Source organism: Diuraphis noxia, unplaced genomic scaffold (genome assembly GCF_037042655.1).
Source record: "Diuraphis noxia isolate RWA-SAM2 unplaced genomic scaffold, SU_Dnox_SAM2 contig0002, whole genome shotgun sequence".
NCBI lineage: Eukaryota > Metazoa > Arthropoda > Insecta > Hemiptera > Aphididae > Diuraphis > Diuraphis noxia.
In genome coordinates, this window is record NW_028301712.1 from 63,607,789 (window position 1) to 63,630,249 (window position 22,461).

The 22,461-nt window shown below is 29.4% G+C and overlaps 1 protein-coding gene across 2 annotated transcripts in view; it reads left to right on the top strand.

The window, feature by feature from the left end:
- Positions 1–255: 255 nt before the first annotated feature.
- Positions 256–22,461, top strand: part of Awh (LIM/homeobox protein arrowhead) — a 57,767-nt gene continuing 35,561 nt past the window's right edge. The window contains exons 1-3 of one of the 2 annotated variants that reach the window (XM_089221042.1): positions 256–892; positions 4,463–4,609; positions 15,788–15,889. In XM_089221042.1, coding sequence (XP_089077168.1) covers positions 4,556–4,609; positions 15,788–15,889 — 156 coding nt within the window. In that variant the 5' untranslated portion in view covers positions 256–892; positions 4,463–4,555. The remainder of the gene's footprint in view (positions 893–4,462; positions 4,610–15,787; positions 15,890–22,461) is intronic. The other variant, XM_089221041.1, reaches the window with a different exon arrangement.

Consider the following 22,461-nt stretch of genomic DNA (forward strand, 5'->3'; position numbering starts at 1 on the left):
TACCTCATCTATTATTTATATACACCTTATAATACCTGTATATATCTATATACATATTATATGTATATATATATATACATTTTAGATCCGGATCCTTTGAGCCCGCGCAGGGCGTGGTAAACCGCGCGGACCGAGACCACGCCCAACCGACCAATCGGTGAAGCCCTTCGACCACTCAAACCCGCCCATCGGACAGTACGCGCGCAGAATCCATGGCCCGCGTCCGCCACACGGCAAGCCGGTCATCTACGGCGCCCGTCAGTTTGGATCGCTCCGCAGCGAACGGCCCACACACACACCGGTGGCGGCAGTGCGCGCTCCTTCGTGTACATTTTTAGACGTATATTAGATATAGAACTGTAAGAAAATCGTACAATTCGTAATATTGTATATATTTTATTGTTATACGATTTACGAATTTTTTATTGTAATATCGTAATATTGTAACGGTGTTCGTCGTACCGACGTAGTGCAGTGTCAGCGACGGCGGCGTGACAAGTTTACTTACTCACAATAGGTATATGATAACAGACGACGTCGGAAGTTTTTTCACTCGGATAATAATATACGTTATATAGACACGCGTACTGGGTTTTTCCGGTTCTTTTATCTTAAATCTTATATTCCATCTTAATTTTATGGAAATAATGTTTCAAAAAAGCTTTTGAAGGCAGGGTCGGAAAGACGCGGCGCACTCTCAGCTGCAGCGATCGTCCGACGTCGCAGATTTTCTTGGTATTAAACCTCACGCTTCATAATACATATCGTATAGGTATTATATTTTATACTGTCCGTTTGCGTCGAATACACGTACAGCCCGTGCGCAGATATGATCCAGGAAAACCGTTTCGAGTTGTGTGGTTTTCCGACTACGTACATCAAGAACGTGAAGGTAATTTTTTTGCATTTTTTTCTTTCTTTTGCGTGAGAGTGAGTATATATGTTATAGGCATATCGCGCTATTAAATAATGCGTTGAAAATGTATGTAATATTAAATACAACAGGCTACAAAGCTACATAATATTATATACAATATGCATATTACCGTTATACGTATGAAATATTGAAATATGAATATAATATATAATAATTCTCTATATCGTTCCCTAATCTCAAAATATAGATGTATTAGGATTAGCGAGACCCGGGACAAATATTTGTAAAGCTCATTGAACTTTATAATTGTGTATATTATGTTATTGTTATTACTTAATAATTATTATGATACAATTATAATACCAGCAACTATATGCTTATTAGATAATATATGTATAATATGTTTCTTTTTCTCAACCTCCTTTTAAAACTTCAGCTCCATTGATCATCAGACATAGGTAAAGTATAAGTAAATATTGAAAATATTGAAAACTATTGTAATATACATATATTATATAAAATATACAGGGTGATTCTTTTTAGTGGGTACACCAATTATCTCGAAAAGTATTTACTTTTTTCAAAATATTTTTACACATGGTTTCAAGTTGTTAAAAAACCAACGTTGTCATTAAAAAATTATATTTTTAAATATTTTTTATCCTTATAATTTTTTAAGTTTTTTACTTTTTTGAATGACAACATAGAGTTTTAATTTCATATTCCAAAGCAGAATATTTTTCTAAGTATTTTGGTTTATAAAAATCGAATTTAGGGCTAGTAGTTTTTGAGTTATAAGTATTTAAAGTTTAGATTGGCAGAGTGGAGTGGTACGGGGTTACCCCGCAAAATGTTTGTCCACTACTTCGCTTGTCTAAACTTTAAATACATATTTAATTAATATCTTTTCGAGATAATTAAAAAAAAAAAAAATCTGGCTTAATACAAATATTATAGAGACGACAATAAAACTAATTGTTATTTTTTTGACATTTAAAAAGTAAAAAGACCATTTATAGATTTAGTGATAACGAACATAACATATACCTTTTGCATTTCCTGGTTAACTCATATTCAAATAAAGATAAAAGTTAAATGAAAATTATAAGGATTCTGGCCTCTCGGGTTATCACTTTTTCATTATAGTAATTACATAATAATTTAAATGAAAACTAAATTTTTAATAATGTGGGTTATGAGCCTTATTTACATATTATGCGAAAAATTGCCTTCTGGCCTCTAGTACTTTTGTGTTTCATAGATTATATTGCAATTCATGCAGATTTGCTATCTATGATACTAGATAAGATTTTTACTGAAAATTGTGTGTGTATATTATTGTACAGTAATTTAGATATCTGAATGATATTTTTAATTTGTTAAAATACCTATCATAAACAAATGATTATTAATTTGGAAAAAAATGTTAAATTGTCAGTAGGACGATCGATAATTTAAGCGTAAACAAATACTACTATATTAAACTAAAATTGATCTAGCTTAAATCATGTTATTAGATATGATAATATTATGATTTGAAATTTCAGTTGGACATTAATTTTTTTTGGGAGTAGGTCAAGAAGGTAATTAATTTTAAGACCTTTAAAAATTTGATTTGAATGTTTGTAAATTTAATGTTTTAAAGAACAAAATACAAATACACAAATAATTTTTATATCTGTGTATGTATAATCAAATACTTTTAATTTTTTTAACTTATAAAAGGTGCTTATTTATAATATTGTTAACATTGACGAGAGTTAAAATTCGTTTTTAGTTAATAAACATTAATTAGGTACCTGTTGTTAATTTTTTCAAATTTAATTTTATTAGGAGGTCTATACATAAAATACTATTATAATTTATAAGATTACAATTTTAATCTTAATAATATTATACTATATATACCTATTATATCTAATAGATATATTATACACTAATACACTATATATAGGTATATTTTAACTAGCGGCTGGTTGTATACTTGTATGATTATATATTGACATATTATTGTTATGTATTAAAAACTAAAAAAAATTATATTATTATATTAGTTTTTCAAACACTCATATGTTTAAAAAATAAATCATAATATATTTTGCGGCAGGTACTTTGAAAAGAAAAAAAAATTTATATTTTTGGACAATATTTAAAAGTATTAGAATTATTAGATATAAGTATTTTTACTATATCTACTTTTCTTCTTGATTTAAACACTGTAAGCTAATAATTTACTATGAAAATAACTATTATAATAATAAATGATATAGGTATATTAAGTAGTATATTATAGTTCTACTATATTATATATTTTTATCGGTTTGACTATTCAAATATATAATAATAAAGAAATACGCCAGTTTGACATTTTTATTCTTAATATTTAAATTGAACAAACCAAAGTTAATGATTGTATTATTATTATTGAACACATAATATTCATAATATACCTATATATTATATAGATTTATATAATAGTATACCTCCTGAACGTGTTAATGTTAAATATATTATATAGATTTCTATTTGATCGTATTATAGTATAAATTCAAAACTTGAACTGTTAGCATTTTAAGGAATGCAGTTTTGTATCAAAAAAAATTTGAAAAAAATACGTGTTGTGTATAAGTTGTATTTAAATATCGATTCGTCAAACAAAACCTTCAGTTTTTCTGTTAAAAAAATATCTATAACAATGCACAAACGACAAAAGCAGAGACAGAATTTACGACTACGCCTTGAACCTTATTATTTAAAATGTAAACCTTTTTGTTTTCAAGAAATATTTAAATTAATTCTAAATAACAACTTTTTTCAACATCAAGAAAACAAAAAGCTTTTGAATAGGTACTATTTAAATTCTCACTAACGTACAATCTCAAATATTTATTAATAAAAATGTATGTTGAACAAAATTAAAACATTTTAAACTACAATTTATTTCCAATGAAAATCCTTAATATTAGTAAAAAATAATGATAATATAAGATTGATATGTTTTCATATTCAAACTCACAAAATATTGATAACAGTTCACAGTTTGATAATATTGTATTGGGTCGCAAAATATTTTTAAAATTATAAAAAATAGTAGTAAATATGTATTTCATCAGTTGTATGCACCATATACAATTTACAATTAACATAAAAATTAAAAACCATAATAGTAAATAATGTGATTAAAAATTGGTTCTTTTTTATACGTATTATAAAATAGAATTTATTGAAGAAAATTTTTTTCTTTAAAGCATATAATTCAATGGTTTGTGAGATGGTTGAAGACCTACTCTGAAATATATTATGTTCAGGTATAGGTATAGATATAATAGGTGAAGCTATCTATATATTATGTAACATAATTTATCCTATATGGTTAAACAAATATGTAACCCTCATTTTTATCATACATTTGTATAAATATTTTTATTTTGTTGGTTATTGTTCATATTTTCCTTTTTTTATGGCATTGTTTATTTTACTTTTTATTTCCGTTTTTTTACGAAAAGGAATTTTCCTGATAGTTAAATAAAACTTAATTTATGAATGGCAATTTAATTGAGCAATAATACATTGTTTCTGTTGCAGTATAGCCAGTGCAATCAGTTATATAATATAGTATTTTATGAAAGTAGTTATTAGAATCAGAATATAATTTACGATGATTGTTGACATTACACAATGCAAGTGAAGATGTGTAAAACTCAATACAAGAAAACTACCTATAATGTTAACGTGAGTTCTAATTCTTGATTATTATATTGTGTATTGTAATAGTAAAACCACTAAAACATAATATATTTTAAATTTAACAGAATATTTAAAAAGTTAATTAAACCATATATTTTTATTCATACTTAGATAGCTTAGACAATTTTTTTACATTAAAATTACGTTTTCTATAGGTTTTCGTTGAAATTAGTATTTTTCACTGTTACTTTTTTTTTGTTTTTATACTGACACTTAATGAAAATATTCTATACTTCTATAACGGTATAGGAATCTATTAAAAACAATTACTATGCATGTTGGATATAAATAATTATATAAGCAATAGTGATATAATATATGTTCATTACAAATTGTTTTACAGCAATTATTATTAAATGGCAATAAATTAAAAATGTAATGTACCTATAATCATAAAGTTTATGTATTCCAAGGATTAATTTTTGTTCATTAGCTAAGTAATATCAAGTAGCTTTATAAATATTATACTTACTGTACAGAATATATACAATTTATATAGGTATATTATATTCACAGTATATTTTAAAAGTTAGCTTAATAACTTACTTTTTACCAATACTGAATATAGTACGAATTATCACTATTAGGGTTATATAGAGCTGGCTATAGCCCAAGACATAGTATTAAATAAAATTAAAATTAGATCCCATTAGTTTTTAATTATATCTAAAAAATTAACATTTCATAAAAATGTACAGGTTCAATCAATATGAAATAATGCTAAGATATAAATTTTTAGTTAAATTGAGATTCATATTGGAAAATTTATATAGGGGCGTCATAAAAAGAAGTAGCTTTGGAACACCAAACGCATTTGGTACCGTGTATAGTATATGATTAGCTTGTATCAGTTTAGTATACCTGCCAATACTTATGTATGTAAAATTACAAACATAATATCAGCTAAGACTGTAGTTTCACATTGGCGAAACCAAATTGGTTATGAATTTAATGTATATATACATTATACTATCTAATACCAATATATATAAATATTAGTTGCAAGTCTTCGTGAAAGTCTAAAACATACTATAATGACCGTGGATGTGCCTAGTGTATAGTATATTTTGAAAATCTAATATATTACAATAACACGACATGCGCCATTACGTATGTACGGTGGTCTATATATTATTATTATATTCTGTTAATACATGATCTCGGTATACTAGCTACTACTACCCAGGTATATACCTACCTTTATAAAATGTATACCATTATATTACACTGTATATACTCGAAGGCGCCTTAGGGTTATATACATATAAGTGTGTATAGGTGTTTTTATTTTTTATTACGGTACTTAGTTGTATACCCATATATATTGCGACCGATGTAACGCGCACTATTTTTATATTATCATTATTATTCTTATGATTTTCATACTTCACCGGACATCGTCGTTATGTTACAATGTCTGTACTACTACAATATATACCTATATATTCATATAGATATATGTATATAAGTTTATGCGTTAATAGTTATATATATATAGGTACTACCTATGTCGTATGATGTTATATCGCGTATACACTCACCAGCTAGTGTACGTATATACAATTGAGTATTGTACAGGACGCGCGCACTTGTTTGGGCGTGTGTGGTCGGCGTCTGTCCTTTTGTCCCGTACTATATTATTTATATTATATATGTATACCTATATAGTTCTCTAGCACAATCCGAAAAAAAAAAGAAATTTCCTGCTTATAAAATATATTATTTAGTTCGGGTTATCATACAGGTAGTGTTCATTAATTTTCCATTTGCGGCATCGTCGTCTTTGGGGCGATGCCGATAAAAAAAATACTCTTTAGATTTATATATATATATTATATATACACATATACCTAAGTACAATATACATATTACTCATATTAGTATATTACTATCACTACAAATATATTACCATTAATATACTACTATTACTCCTAAACTATTAGCTACCTACTACAATATTATTACTACTACTACTACTACTACTACTATTATTATTATTACTATTACTGCTATTAATTTTATTACTACTACCTACTACCACTACAACTACTATAGTCTATAATACTGTCAGTACTAATATACCTAATATTATACTTATATAAGCTATATAAAATATTATGTCATGTCATTTGTGCTGCACAGGTGGATATAAAATATGTATAATATATCTACATAGTGACTGTTTTAATAATGAACGAATGGACATAGTATAATAATGTTTTTATTTTATTGAATATGGACAATTTTTAGTTTTCTTTTTGAAAAAAATCAATAATTCAGTAGAATCCGCTTATTTAGATCTTCGAGTGATCTAGTGAATCAGATCGTTATTATCCGGATGACAAAAACACACAATACGTGAAATATAAAACTATCCAAGTTTTTGGCTGGAAGTTCGTTTTTTTAAAAATGACTGCAATATTGTTATACCTATACGTCATCGCAATACCGGAATATAATATTCTATTATGTACAATAGATAAAACATTCTAACGATTAAACATTTTAAAATAGCAAATTATAGTTAATTTTTATAATTTTTTAATCTAAAATATTAATTACAAAAAATAATAGCATTAAATTTCAAATATCAAATGAATATCGTTTGTTATTAGTTAAATAATAATCATTGATTGTTTAAGCGAGTGGAATAGTTATAAGTGCACCACAATAAATTTAATGAGTACATAGTACTTCATTGTATTATCATAACATTCTATATTACCTTATTCAAACTTGAAGACTTGAAGTTATAGAAAATTATACACTGCGTACAAATTTCAATATTCGATATTTATATATCGTTGTATATGTATGAAGACATAATAAAGTATGTACTATATATATTTTTGTCTCAATTATTTCTTCTTTAGGTTTTTCAATCTTTCATTGATATTGACTTCCTATAACTTTTTTTCAAATTATCTATATTTTATTTTCCACTAATTAATATTTATTTATATTTAAGGATCAGTTCTTTATAGATTTGTAATAAAAAGTTCGTTCTTGGACGTTTCTTTCAGTATGATCCCTGTTACTGTCATACTATCTGTACAAGTCGATATTATACCTTATAGTGTATGGCTTTACCATTTCAAACATATTATTTTTATATAGTAAATATTTATCATTGACCCTTTCTAATTGAATTTTTGCAATACTATTCTTAGTTTATCACTCTATCTATTTAATATTTTGCATTAGTCCATTAGTAACTGCACGATACATACCTCAAACACTAGTTCATTTTCATATTTTTTGTACGTATATTTATCCACTAAATATATTATAGCGTTATCGTTACAGGTTTTAGTTTCTGTAATTAAAACAGATAGATTGACATTCGACCACACTAAAAGTTGAAAGCACCTGTCTCGGAGAGGAAAATTAGGTTCATATTACGATATAAATATTTATTTTGTATATACCTATAGCGGCTATAGCTTAAAATTTATTTGATTGCCGTTTTGTCTATAGAGAAACAACGAGCGTTCATTTTTAAAAATATCACCCTTAGCCCATAAATTCGTTTCGAAACTATGACGGTAGGTATATTATATATTGTAATAATATATATATACGTACTGTTATAATACAAAAGTGTATCATAATATTCAGTGCATTTCGCTAATATTTGCATAATATGTAGGTTTCTAATTGAGTAGAAATTATTATTGATTTTATACCGAAAGTAGCGTTATAAATTTATAATTGATAATCGTAGAAAATTCTGATCTTCTCTACTATATATTTACGGAATATAATATTGATACAGAGTACGCGTTCAATGTTCATTGTGGCTATATAGGTATATATATTATATATACCTCCTCTGTGACAAACTGACAAAGGGCATTCGCATTGGCATAAACTCAGGGGGGAAGAAATCGTGTTTTGTTTCACGAGGGGAGATTTTGCGGGGCGTTTTTCGATTCCTCCCATTTTTGTAACCGGTCGTGTCTGTTTCATAAGTTCATACATCTACACAGGTATAGGTTAGGTACTCGAGGAAAAACACACGTATACAGCGAAAACACCGTAATGTCATTAAATAAATATATATATATATGTAATATATTGTGATAGAAAAAGTGTTACTCGTCTATATCTATCTATATATATTACATCATATTCTTTATTGCGAATACATTACATTATAATGGTCTGCTAGCTGTATTAGATTCATATGGTCTTTAAACGAGTCGTTTTTTGATTTCATAGCATATTATTTATAAAAGTACTCAAGTAATTAAAAATTTATATTTTAATTCAATTTTAATTTTGCAAAGTATTTAAACTTTATATCATCTCAAAAAACGGTGTTTTGTGTTATACGACTGCGCACGAGTTTTGCTACATATGGTGTGATTTTACTGCGATGATTTATTATTGACTCAATATTATTAAACTGTAAACTATATAATATATATAATAATATACATTGCAGGTATCTACGCTGCAGCAGGCTTATATTCTCTTCATATATGCCGTATGTGCAAACCGACGCTCACAGGTCACAGCATCTGGATAATATCGTTCGTGTGTACGGTGTACCTATATTATATTTATACAAACATGTGTATCTACCGAAATAAATTTATTTTTTATTTTTTTTCTATTCGCCATAATATCACACCATTATGATATTTGCGTACAAACCAGCGGCATCTAACGATACTAAATCACGACTATATAATATTAAATATACTGCACAATGTTTGTATGAAATATATTTCGATGTTTGCAATGGTGTTGTCATTCATTATCTTTATTTTATTATTTTGCTATGTTTATATTCTAACCTTTTGCGTGACGACACAGTTGTGATTTGAAACCGTCACACAAAAGTTACGCGTATTAGTACATAGGTATATAATTTTATTATACAAGCGTATAGTTTTAACTTATATGTTTAGTATGTATAAATTATATTATGAATATTCATTTTTTTTTATCTCATATATATTTTCATGGTAACATATATAGAATATATTTAGTGTTTTAGTCTAACGCTTCAATTAAATCTCACCTTGGTGGCTTTAACTTTTGATAATTGACTTACGATTTTGGTGTTTAATGTTCTTTCCTGGTTTCGTTTTGAGTAGATTAAAACACTAGGTTAGATAGATAAGCCATCCTGGTATTGCTTTGACGATATAATAATAAAGTAAGCCTTTATAAGTAAATTAAAAAATAACCAATAAATAAAATAAATCATCACGTCTTATAAATAAACTATATATTATTAGAATTTAGCTAGTTAATCTCACTTATAAAAAATATTTTATATAATATTTGCAATAAATATTAAAACATTTATAATTAAAACATTTTTTTTTTTCAAATTTGTGAAATTTTATAATTTATATTGTATTTTAGCATTACCTGGCAATGCTTGTATAACATATGTACCTATTTTTAATTTGTTTTACACAATATTCAAAGAAAGAAAATTTAAAATCTAGATGATATGTAAGTATGTTCTATTATTAGAAACCCTTAAAATATCCAAAATACAATTTTGACTTTAGATTCTTACATACCAAATAGGATCTGTATTTTATACCATAATATTTATTTAAATATATATAGTTAAAAAAAACATGCTAATATATGATATTTCAAATGCTTAAGTATTTTAAGCTGATCGTTAAAAATAAACATTCAATTTACACAATAACTGCAATAATAGTTTTATTCAACGATTATTTTTTTTCGGAGTAGTAGGTGATTATACTATATCTACATTATAGTACCAAATATTATAGATGACTCGCGTGACGTTTAAGTTAAGCTGTAAATTCGAAGCGTTTCCAACCGATAATGTGAAAAATATGAATGATGAACGAAATACGGACTTATACTATTTGGAAAATACGAGAAGGGTAGTTTTTGGTATTTGGTATTTTATAATTACTAATAAACTGAAGAGATATAATACATTAGACATACTAAATAATATGATGCGACCATAATGCTAGTAGTTAGTACTAAATATAAATATATCTATTATACATTTATAAATATTCCCTTCATATTGCAGTTTTTGCTTGGGTTGTAATTGTAACTGCACGTAGGTACGGAATTGTCGTCCTCCCTGTGAAAACAACGTGTCCGTTTCGTTGACTCCATTTTACAAGCTGTATACATATTATTAGAAATATTATAATATATTTTATTTTTATAAGCACTCTGTGCGCGCATCATTATTATTCCGGTTGATAAGCCACGGGATATACGTACAATAAAACACACAGTACACATACACACTCGCACCTAACCTACGTATTTGTGTTTACAGGGTGACACGGTTGTTCAGCGAACCATGGAGTGTGTGCAATATAGTCGAGCGCACGCGTGTATGTGTGTGTGTGTGTGTGTGTGCGTGTGCGTGTGTGTGTTGTCGAAGGGCAGATGTTTAATCCTCTCGCGTTGTCAGCGGTGGTTATAATATCACGAGTGCCATCGGCGGTGGTGTCCTCGTCGTGAATTCGGTATATACACATAACGTGTAATATGTATGTGTGTACAATATAATGAATGGGCCCCGCGATGAACGACGACTATACGACGACGGCGACGGCAGCAACAGCAGCAGCGATACTTTGCGGCTGCTGCGGACGCCGTCACGTCTATATAACATACATATTCGGAGAGCTGAGGACAAAAAAAAAAATGAAAAAAAAAATTATTATTACCGTGTTTTACAGACGGGCCAACAACGCTCATATTATTATTATTATTATTATCATACACAATAATAATATATATACGTACAAAATGTTTAAATGTATATTATATTATGCACGAGTGAGTGTGTGTGTGTGTAGGCGTTATATTATATAGCTTTGAGATGTGCGTACATGTTGTACATGTTGTACATGTATAATAATATGTGTTTGTGTGACACTGCGCGCGATGTGTGTGCGTGTATGATATATATGCGTACGTATTACACACTTACACACATATTTATAAATACCTGCAGTGGCCGGTGCGCATATTATTATACATATTATAACCGCGTGACTCCTGTTCTACACGTCTTTAATGTGTTTGTAAGTGTGTGGATGTGTTTGTGTATACGCCGCTATATATAATACTGCTCCGAACCGTGTACCAATATGATGTGTATACAGGATGTTCACGCGTCGACTTCCCAAGTTTTAAATCTTTGAAGCGAAATCGACGAAAATATAATATGATTGCATCGCCCATTTCATAATCTGTAAGAATACGTTTAACATTGCAGGTAATAGGTTTATTCTATTGGACGTGGAACTATAGGTATAGATAATTACGTTTACCTATTATTATGTTTTTATCGTCGAAAGGGAATTTTAACGATTTTTCAAGTCTCAACGATTTCGATAGATATAAACGTACCTATATTTATATAGTATAATATATGGTCTGTATTAGTAAAAACCAGACCAAGACCCCAACGTTAGCTAAATAATATTATATACCCATGTATCAATAATCTATGTAATAATGATAACTCTCTATGTCATAGAAACGGTCCACTTGTACTAAAATTTTTCACTTTTGCGTTTTCCGAGAATTGTCGGTGAATGTATCAAAAGTCAAAGGAATGTAAAATGTATAGTTATGAATATATACTTTTACGCGTATACTGTACGTTAATATTGACCCATTTGATTATTATTGGTGAATTTGGCGAGTATACACCAGTCGTAAGAACTCGGTCCAGGGTAAAATCTTAGTTTTTTTTTATGAAAATAGTATAGACACCTAAACGGTTACAGTTATTGCATGATTACAACAAAGAAGTACAATGTAAGTTATAACGCACCACCATATAAAAATGTAAAATATGCTTAGGTACCTACAACATTGGTATTACTATTATTAATTCGTGTGTAATTAATAGTTGTGATTCGATTCCGTTCGTATTTTATGCAGTGGACTTCAAGTTTTTGTACATCGAATATTTGTGTATTCTTTCCCACTTTTTTAAAATGTTATTATATATAATTGTTCGAAAGCATTTATGTTAACATCATTAAAGGTATTGCATTTTTTGTGGAGCTGCAAATAGGTTGCGTATGGATCAGTTTCATATAATTTTATTCGATATTTATATAAAATACAATCTGGTCTAAAATTGAATATGTGTATTTTATATTTTATACAGTTCTTATATGATAGTATGGTTTTAAAAAACATTGTAAGACTGCGAATTATACCCAATTAAAACTGTGTTTTATGCACAAGCATTTTTTTGGACATCATTCGCCGGTTAGAGTGATCGCAGGAGAGTAGTATTTTTATATTCCATTTCGGTGCAGTGAACGACGTGCGAACTAATCTTGTTTAAACACCCTGTATATACGTGTAATATGTATAATGTGGCCGGTCCAATTCACCCGGGCGTCCGCGACGTTATTAATATTATTTACTGGGCGAACCGGTGTAAATTTTATTTATCGATGTCAACTTCTCGCCCGCGGCCGCCGTTTCTTTGCGGCTTTTAAACTGCGTCCGTAACGCGCTCGGCCCGGCCCGGTGTGTTCGGGAGGAGGGAAAAATAAGTGTAATAAAAATTGTATATTTAAAAATATTCAAAGTACGCTAATAAGTCATGCTGCGTTCGGAATATATGGTACCGGTTGTCCACTGCTGCAAGTCCCCGACGAAATATTGCCCACATCCTCTGCTTTTGTGCTATCACATGTTGCCGACGACGATTTTATTTATTATTATTATTATTTCACTTTTTTTTTTTTTTTTATAATTTCCTGTTTACGCGAAATAAGCATTTTAGTGAGTTTCCAACTCTCCACCACCCTCCCCTCGACCATACCCACCCATTTACCCAGCTCGACCGCAATATCGCGAATCGTTCAATTACGTTATTTATGTAATTGAATTTAATCCCGAACGAAATTATACTCACCTAGCTATACCGTATTCCGGTATATTCGACCCGGTCAAACGTTATAACAATAATATAAGTAAATTATAATATGCACTATATTATCATATTTTATGCGCTTAGTGCTTACTCATTCAAAACTCATATTACTATATTAAAACGCGCGTCTGCACCGGCGCATCTCTTATAATATGAATATATAGGGACATATCATGTGCGAAAATCCGTTAATATTGTCGTATATGGATGCTACTTCTATAGTGGCTAACCGTCACGCCAGGTTGTGTTTCAATGTTTATGAGTGTATTAATGTTGTATTATACACGTCTACGCCGAAAACGATTATGTCGACTTTCAGGGCCTCGAGGCTGTGCTACAGCTCAGCAAATCTGAAAATATACGAGAAAATAAAAACACATTACACACACACACACACATATATATATATTTATTTATTGCACACACACACACTTAGTTAGACACGCGCAACCGTATAATAACTAAAGTAAAACAGTAGTAGTACCGGTAGCAGTAAAACATTTAATGGGCATCATTTTAACAACGATAAAAAAATATATCCAACACATTAAAAAAATTTAAATGTTTCGATTTTTACTTTTACCTAATGTATATAAGCAGTGTTTTGCACCTAGTTTATGATTTTTCACCTCATTAATTTTAATATTGAAGACATTTATTTTTATTTTTTACCTACCTAAATATTATATATATACCTGACACCTCTTAATTAAATGAGACGTTTAGTAAATATATTTTTGCATAGTCGTAAATATCCCGATGATTATGTTATATGGCAGGGAATCTGTGGTATGTTTTGAAATGTATAAATTCATTGCGTCTATTACATTATTATCATATGTATATGTTTTCATAACGCGTATATAGGCATACAAGTATACGACCTACTCGTTTAATATCGAACTGTTAGTAATAGTAGATTGCATGTTATTATACAACTTTGAACGAGTTTCTAATAAATATTAGTACCTTAATATTATATTATTGTAATAAATTATGTGTGATAAAAAAAAAAAATGAAAATTTTTGATCATAATATTACATAAAATTTAAAAATTTGAAATACCAATCATTAAAAAAACTGATTAGACTCGAGACACTATTATATTTATATATCTATTCATTTTTTTCTTTTATTATATATATAGGCGCTTTCAAAAAGTTAACGGTCAGCATTTTCATAATGTGTTGTATTATGTAGATACTATATAGTATATAATCCACGGAGGATATAGCGAACATAGCGTATGAGAATATGGAAAAATGCATATAATATGTGTAGGTACGCATATAAAAAATATTTTTACTAAATTCGTAAGTATAGCGATGGAAAGTTTTGATAATTCTATTTAACCGCAGTGAAAGGTGTGAAAAATGACTCGTGATAATGTGTGTATAGTCAATTTGTGTTTGGTCTCGACAGATCTAAAGATGTCAATCGTTCGTTAGTCTTATGTACTATATGAATGGTCCACAATTGATGTTTTCCTTGTTTGGGCAAAACACATGACATAAAATATACAATTATAATGTTTACGTTCAGATGAGGAGCTAAGGGTCTCGCTAAAAACTGCATGCTGGCAGAGTCGTAAAAAATGTACAGCCGCGTGACTTAAAATGTACCTATACAAGCGCTTTATTGTCTATTCTCGCATCGAGATTTTACTATGAGATTATTATAATAAAGCGTATGTGTAGTCATAGTTATCTATTACAATTATTACAGATAACCGTGGTTATAATATAATAGTATGCATCACGTGGGTCATGTGTACCGTAGTGTGACCACCAAAACATGGTACACTCCATATAATTCATTTTACTAATATTAGTAATATTACTTAGTACCCACTATATACGTTTTTGAATTCTGTTTGTGATGGGACATAAGACTAAACTGTTGGATAATAAATTCCTATGTCTTGCGATTTTTCAATCCTTGTATTTTGTACATGTCCAACCATTTTTCGTTGTGCCCTGTTTTCATGGACACGCGTTGGTGTGTATAAATATTAAAATATTATAATATAATGTCCATGAGAGTTCAATACGTGCTCATTTGCTGTTTTACTTTTGTCTACCCGATTAATGACATTGATATTTTATATTATAATAATACATAGATAATTATAATGACGTATTCCCAACATTCTGTACACAGTACACAAATACCATATGCATATGTTATATTATACGAGTCGTCAATAACTTAATTATGATTGCAGGAGAAAACTTCAGACAAGTCAAGACATTTAGCGGAAGATGCTTTATGCGAGAACAAAAGTTTACACTTTCGTGAAAAGTACGAATTCGTCCAATACGTCAAGGTATGCACAAACTTACACCTGTATATTTTTACCATTACGTGAACGATTTATTCTATCCTCATTGTAAAAATAAATAACTTATAATGTATACACATGACACACGTATAATTTGTATATGAATATGAGTATCTATATAATATAATAGACTTGTAAGGCCTATTTATGTTCTACTATATAGTATACATATTTCAAATATATGTACTTTTATATGCATATTTCCAAAATCTACATACTTTAATGTGTATACACTTCCCGACTTTTTAAAATAATAATAATAATCTATTATCATACATTTATACATTATTAAATTGTTGATGCAGATATATAGAAATGAAATTTAATAGATGACTTTATGTTAATAATCAAAATATCAAATAATAATTAATCAACTGTAGATTTTTTTTAATTTATTTTATTTACGTTTTTAATTTATCTAAATTTGATCAAATAGGCTGCAGTTCGATAAATTCTGATGTTATTTTTTAATATTTTGATAAACTATAGTAAATCGAAAATGAGTCCAATTACTTCCATATCTGATAGTTAAAACAAGTGATTGCAATTAAAGAAGACTTTATTGAACCCACCGGCCCTATCATTAATAATCGTACGTTGTAGACAATAAAAAATTTCTTAAAAACGTACAATAATATAATATTATTTGATTTTTTTTTCTACGAATTTTCTGTCTATGAAACTTTCAATTAAAGTTACCTTTAATAGAGAGAAGAAAAAAAGCGATCACAGAAAAATGTTCACTAAGTGGCTCTGGTACTTTAGGTACCACCATAGGGTAGTAGGGATTTACCTACCATTATTTACTAAAATCAGCATACAGGCGGGTATTGGCTAACTCTCCAATATAACAACAACATAAATTAAGGGTTGGTAGTGGCATAGTTGATCCGGACCTGGATTCTTATATCATATTAAGTCTTAAATCTAATCGAAGTAGTCACCGAGACTAAACATTTTTTAGATTCTTTTCAGTAAGCATAATATAGGATTGTGGTGAATAAGTCGTATTTAAATAACGTTATTGACGCCTCCGACAGAATACTACTGTACGCTTGCACTGCGTGGGTATTATACGTTTTGCTATATGTTTTTGTTTGAATTTATATGTGTATATATATATAAATTCGATTGTTTGACGAAATTTGCGATACTGTCAGAACAGCGTACGATGCAGGTCATCACCGTCATCGCGCTGTTGTGATCTGCAGACTATATAATAATATATATTATCTATTATACGTGTTGTAATTACGGTACATTACTATATTTTTTTTTCAATTTAATCGATTGTTATACAACGTGTGTACCTACGTGTAATTCGTTAGGTAGTCTTCTATATAAATATAACATGTGGACTATAAAATGAATCCCACGACTGTATAATAATAATATACAATAAGCCCATATAGGTAGGTATAGGTACTATCGGTATATAAGCACACAAACACATAAAATGTATATGTATAAATATATTATATATATAAATATATACGATATATCGTTCATATAGAGCGTATATACAAGATAATATGCATTATAATATACATACACACACACACACACACCCATATATTATATATAAAGAGAGAGAGAGAAAGAGAGGGATAAAGAAATCTCAGGATGTCTATAATAATTCATTCGGATATGTCATCGCTGAACTCCCCCAGAGAGACCGCCACCGCCGCCACCGCCGTCGCATTAAAGCGGTTAGCTCGTAATTATTCCGCGTCTTTGACTTTGATCGCATATATACCCATATATTATATTATTACATGTCGAAAGACGTGTACGCGCGTCCGCAACCACGATATTATATTGTACCCGCGATATATACCTACATAATATGTGTTTGTAATAATATATAACATAATAGAATATATACAATAAGTCGCGCATGAATATATATGCATATTATAAATTTATATATACTCCGGCAATATATATTTTAAGTATATAAACGCCGGAACAACGTCGCGTCGTCTCGCCATCTGCTCGTGTCCGCATTATAGGAGGTATACCTATTATAATAATATTTTATATGTATATATCGGTTAGATACCTATATATGTATGTATATGTCATGTGTGTGTAGTGTGTAAAATTTGTATGGCAAAAAAATAATAATCGAATAAACACAAAAACGACGAGGACAAGACGACGATGGAGTCCGCGAGTCAGCAGCGGTCCCTGTATACCCATATATATATATATATATATATATATATATATATTACATTATTATATGTTTTCGGATTTAAACCGATCGCTACGGTCCATTGTCACGCGTATTTGTAACGTTCTTTATACGTATTATTATTATATACATATATGTATGTATATAAAACGATAATGCATGCGGTTTGTATATACACGGACAGACGCGCGCGCGCGAATTCTCGGTATGCTATTTATTATTATATACAATAATATAATATTATGTATACCTATACGTTTTTTTTTTCTTGAATAAAAAAAAGTCAAAAAGCCACTCGTCCCGGCGCCCTCCCGCAGCTGATGTCCGAATCGTATTTTTATATAATATTATACGTTTTTAATGCACTCGCCGCCTCGCCGAAGTACGCGAACATAACATAAATTTACAGCCTCGCGCGCGTGTGTGTATATAGCGGTGCAAGACACAATGCGCACGCCCCCTATTCCGCCCATACAAGACTCGCATATGTACATATATACATATATAATATATATGTATACGATAATAGTTATACGCGGGCACAATGATGATGCAACGGTAATAGACTGCGGTTTTGTACATATGCAATATATATATATATATACATACTATGTACACACGTGTATTTATTATTGTAAGAGTCGCGACGAGAGAGATGAAAAAAAAATTACACATTATTATTATATTATACGCACAACAATCGTTTGCCAAAACACACACCCTCTCGAGTGGCGAGCGCGCGCCCGCGTGTTTAATATTATATTATCGGGGTGAGCTTATAATATATATAATATTATATTATATTATGTACGCATACGTATACGCGCCGCATATGTACTTATACATATTGTCCGACACAGTTTGTAATTTAATAAAATCCGCAACGTGCGTTGTACCTAAACCGAACCGTTGTTCCGATGACTCGTAGAATAAAAATATGTACATTTACGCGCGATACATGCCCGTATACATATTATTATTATTATTATTATATTCGCGGTTTTGAAGTGTCTACACAACGACGAGGTCAATGCATATTATTATTCTATTATGAAATATCATTGTGTGTGTGTGTGTGTGCAATGACGTGAGGGGTGTCCCGATGTATGCACTTGGGGGGCAGTTTTACACATTTCGAGTGTATCCAGTAGTACTACCCACACGAAGTTAAGTCCCTGTTTGACCAAATACCATTATAGTATTAATGGTATGGCCTTTAATAGTTAAACATACATACATGAGTTAGTAGTGGTATTTCCTGATGTGTGCAAGCTGTACGTACCTATATGATTTAATAGTATATCGATGTTTGTTAAGTTCTTTTTGTAAACGAATTAATTAATGTGAGTACACAGCCGAATCTAACATGATATTTGACCATAACATAATATTCTAAATCATATAGTAGGTACAGTGTACACGTATATGGGCGTGACAGAAGGTTTTGACAAATGAAAAAATGTATTTATATAAGATTAAAATTTATTCACTAAAATATATTGATATATTAAGTAACACAAAAAATAAACTGATCGACTTAAATAAGCGTCTATAACTTTAAAAAAAATTAGATTTAAAAATGAGTTATTTTGAATTTTTCCAAAAAAATTCCACTAAAATTTAATTTTTTAATTTTCAGTATTAAACATTAGAATAAAAATTTGTATACCTACCGTACTTGTAGCATGAGCGCTCTAAACAATCTAAACCATATGAATAAGAAAAAGAAAATTAAATAATAATTAGAATAAGATTTAATAATTCATCCTTTCAGTTACACCCTATATTATAGATCTCTACTTAAATATAATACAACAACTATTATCATATATTATATATATATATACTTTAAAAATTAAATAAAATGACCCGGTAGGTGCAGTTCTCAAATTAAAAATAATTTAATTAATTATAAATAGGGCTAGGATTTATATGCAATAAAAAATTGTAAAATATGCATTTTATTTACCAAAATATGCAAAAACAAATTTTTAGTATTATTTATTATAATTCATAATTTATTATTAGCTCATCATATTATTACATAAAATATTAGTTTAATTAGACGTAACTTGGCACTTTCACTTTGAACTTTCGGCATACTGGACACTGTTATTAAAAACATTAAAATTATTAAGTATAAACGTCCGCACACATTTTCGCAACACATGACGTACTAACACAAAGTATTACTAAAAACTGTCGGTTTCGTGAAGTACCATTTAAAATTAACAATAACTTATAAAAATCAAAAAACGTTAGTTAAAAATGATCGAATCCTAAAAAATCTATGAATATGCAATTATATGCATTATGCCCAAAATATGCAAAAAAAATTGGTCTTATTTAAACGAGAATAAGCCAAATCGTGGACAAATCTGGCAACCAATCAATTTGGACTTAGGGAAAAAAACATGCAAATGCATATAAATCCTAGCCCTAATTATAAATAATGCTATATATGAACTATCTAGTGTCGTATACGCCGATGAACTCCAAACGTACACAGATGTCTAGTGGAATAGTGGAAATTTAACGATCACTATAATTCAGCTTCTGACATACACTATTTAAGCATGAATAATAATTAAAAGGTATATAACGCTTAACTAACAAATATTCCCAAAAGTGTGTCTAACTTCTATTCTTCAACAAACTAAAGGACCCCCGTTTTTCTATAGTACTATTCCTCATATAATAATATGTATTATTGTTTAACCAGCTAGTTCTATTTTGCTACATGTGCTAAAATCTTACTGACTAAGACTTACTACCAAATATTGAAATATTGTTACATATTTTATTAAATACATATAATTTATAGATATTCTGATATTCATTTAATTATGGTTTTATATTGTATTACTCACACGACGTTCGTAATATTTAATGTATTAGTTTGTCTGTGCAAATTGTCTGAAAGATATGAAAACAAATTAATCATACGGTTTGTTACAACTCAAATAGTCAAATCCTTCATATATATATATATATATACATATAAACACGACGTTATACTTACTGATAATATACGTTAAGTACACGCGTGGTTCCGGTTTGTCATATAAATATAATAAAATAAACTATACTAGGGACCTATAATAATATATATTTATAAAGTGTGACGAGCATGTGATGGGCGTTGTCCTTGAGCAACGGCGAAGACAATGACGGCCATATTGTTTAAATGGTGGGATAAATTGAGTGCGTGTGTGTGTGTGTGTGTAGAGAAAAAAGAAATGAAAAAGAGGGTAGAGACAAAAAACAGAAAAAAAGTACAGTCGAAGAGGACCGGTGTGAAAACAACGATAATTTGTTGCCGGTGAAAAGGCAACTGTTTGGTCGTCGGCGGCGGTGGCGCGACGATTGGACGGGGAGGAAGGAAGGACGTGGCGGCGGCGACCTGTCACCCGGGCCAACGTACCGTGACACTGCTGCGGCTGCTACCGAGAGGACAGGACGCGCGAGCTCGATTGAGAGAGAAAGAGAGAGTGAGAGAGTCAGAAAAGAGCGGACCCGTGAAAGGGGCAAAACGCTTCTCACATGTGTGAGTATAGTCGTTTCCCCCCTCAGAAGAGTATATATATATTATTATTATTATATTATTGTATTATTATTTTATCGTTGTCGAAACGCGACAGTGGCGACCGCACATATTTCTCACATGCAGGAAAAAACGTATTTTTCTTTTCGTAACGCGTCATCTCACGTCTGCAGTCTGGCTTTCTAGTTTCCATCCAAATAAATTTCATAATAATACTTGGAGGTTCTTTTGTCATGAACCAAGGAATATTTTAGGAAAAAAAGGAATTAAAAAAAAAAATACTTATAATACATTTATTATAATATAATTGTTCTAAACAGTTAGAACGTAAAAAAGTAAATTGCTCTTAAAATTAAAAAAAAAAAAAAAACAATTTTGAAATGTCTAGTACCTATTTACTATAAGATATTGCCAGCAGATTTAGGATAAAATTAAAAATGGAAACATCATTCTCCCTGTACACTTTATTTGTTGTCATATATACGTGGTACTTGTACAAACTTCTTTAGAACTACATTATAAAAAACTATATAAGCAAAGGCATGACAAATTCGTGCAAGTCCTTAACTGTCCGAAAATCATATGTTCGAAGTTCGAAAGTCATGTGTTTGAAAGATAATTTGTTCGAATAGTTATGTTTCAATTGTAATAAAATATTATATATTATTAAATTGTATTATTATTAAAGTAAAATAAATGTTAGTATGAAAATAAAAATAAATATTTATAAAGTTAAACTATGTGCAATGCCTTTTAAAAATTCCAGCTTTTACTATGGTCATCATAAATTCTAGGTAATAATATAATTAAAATTTA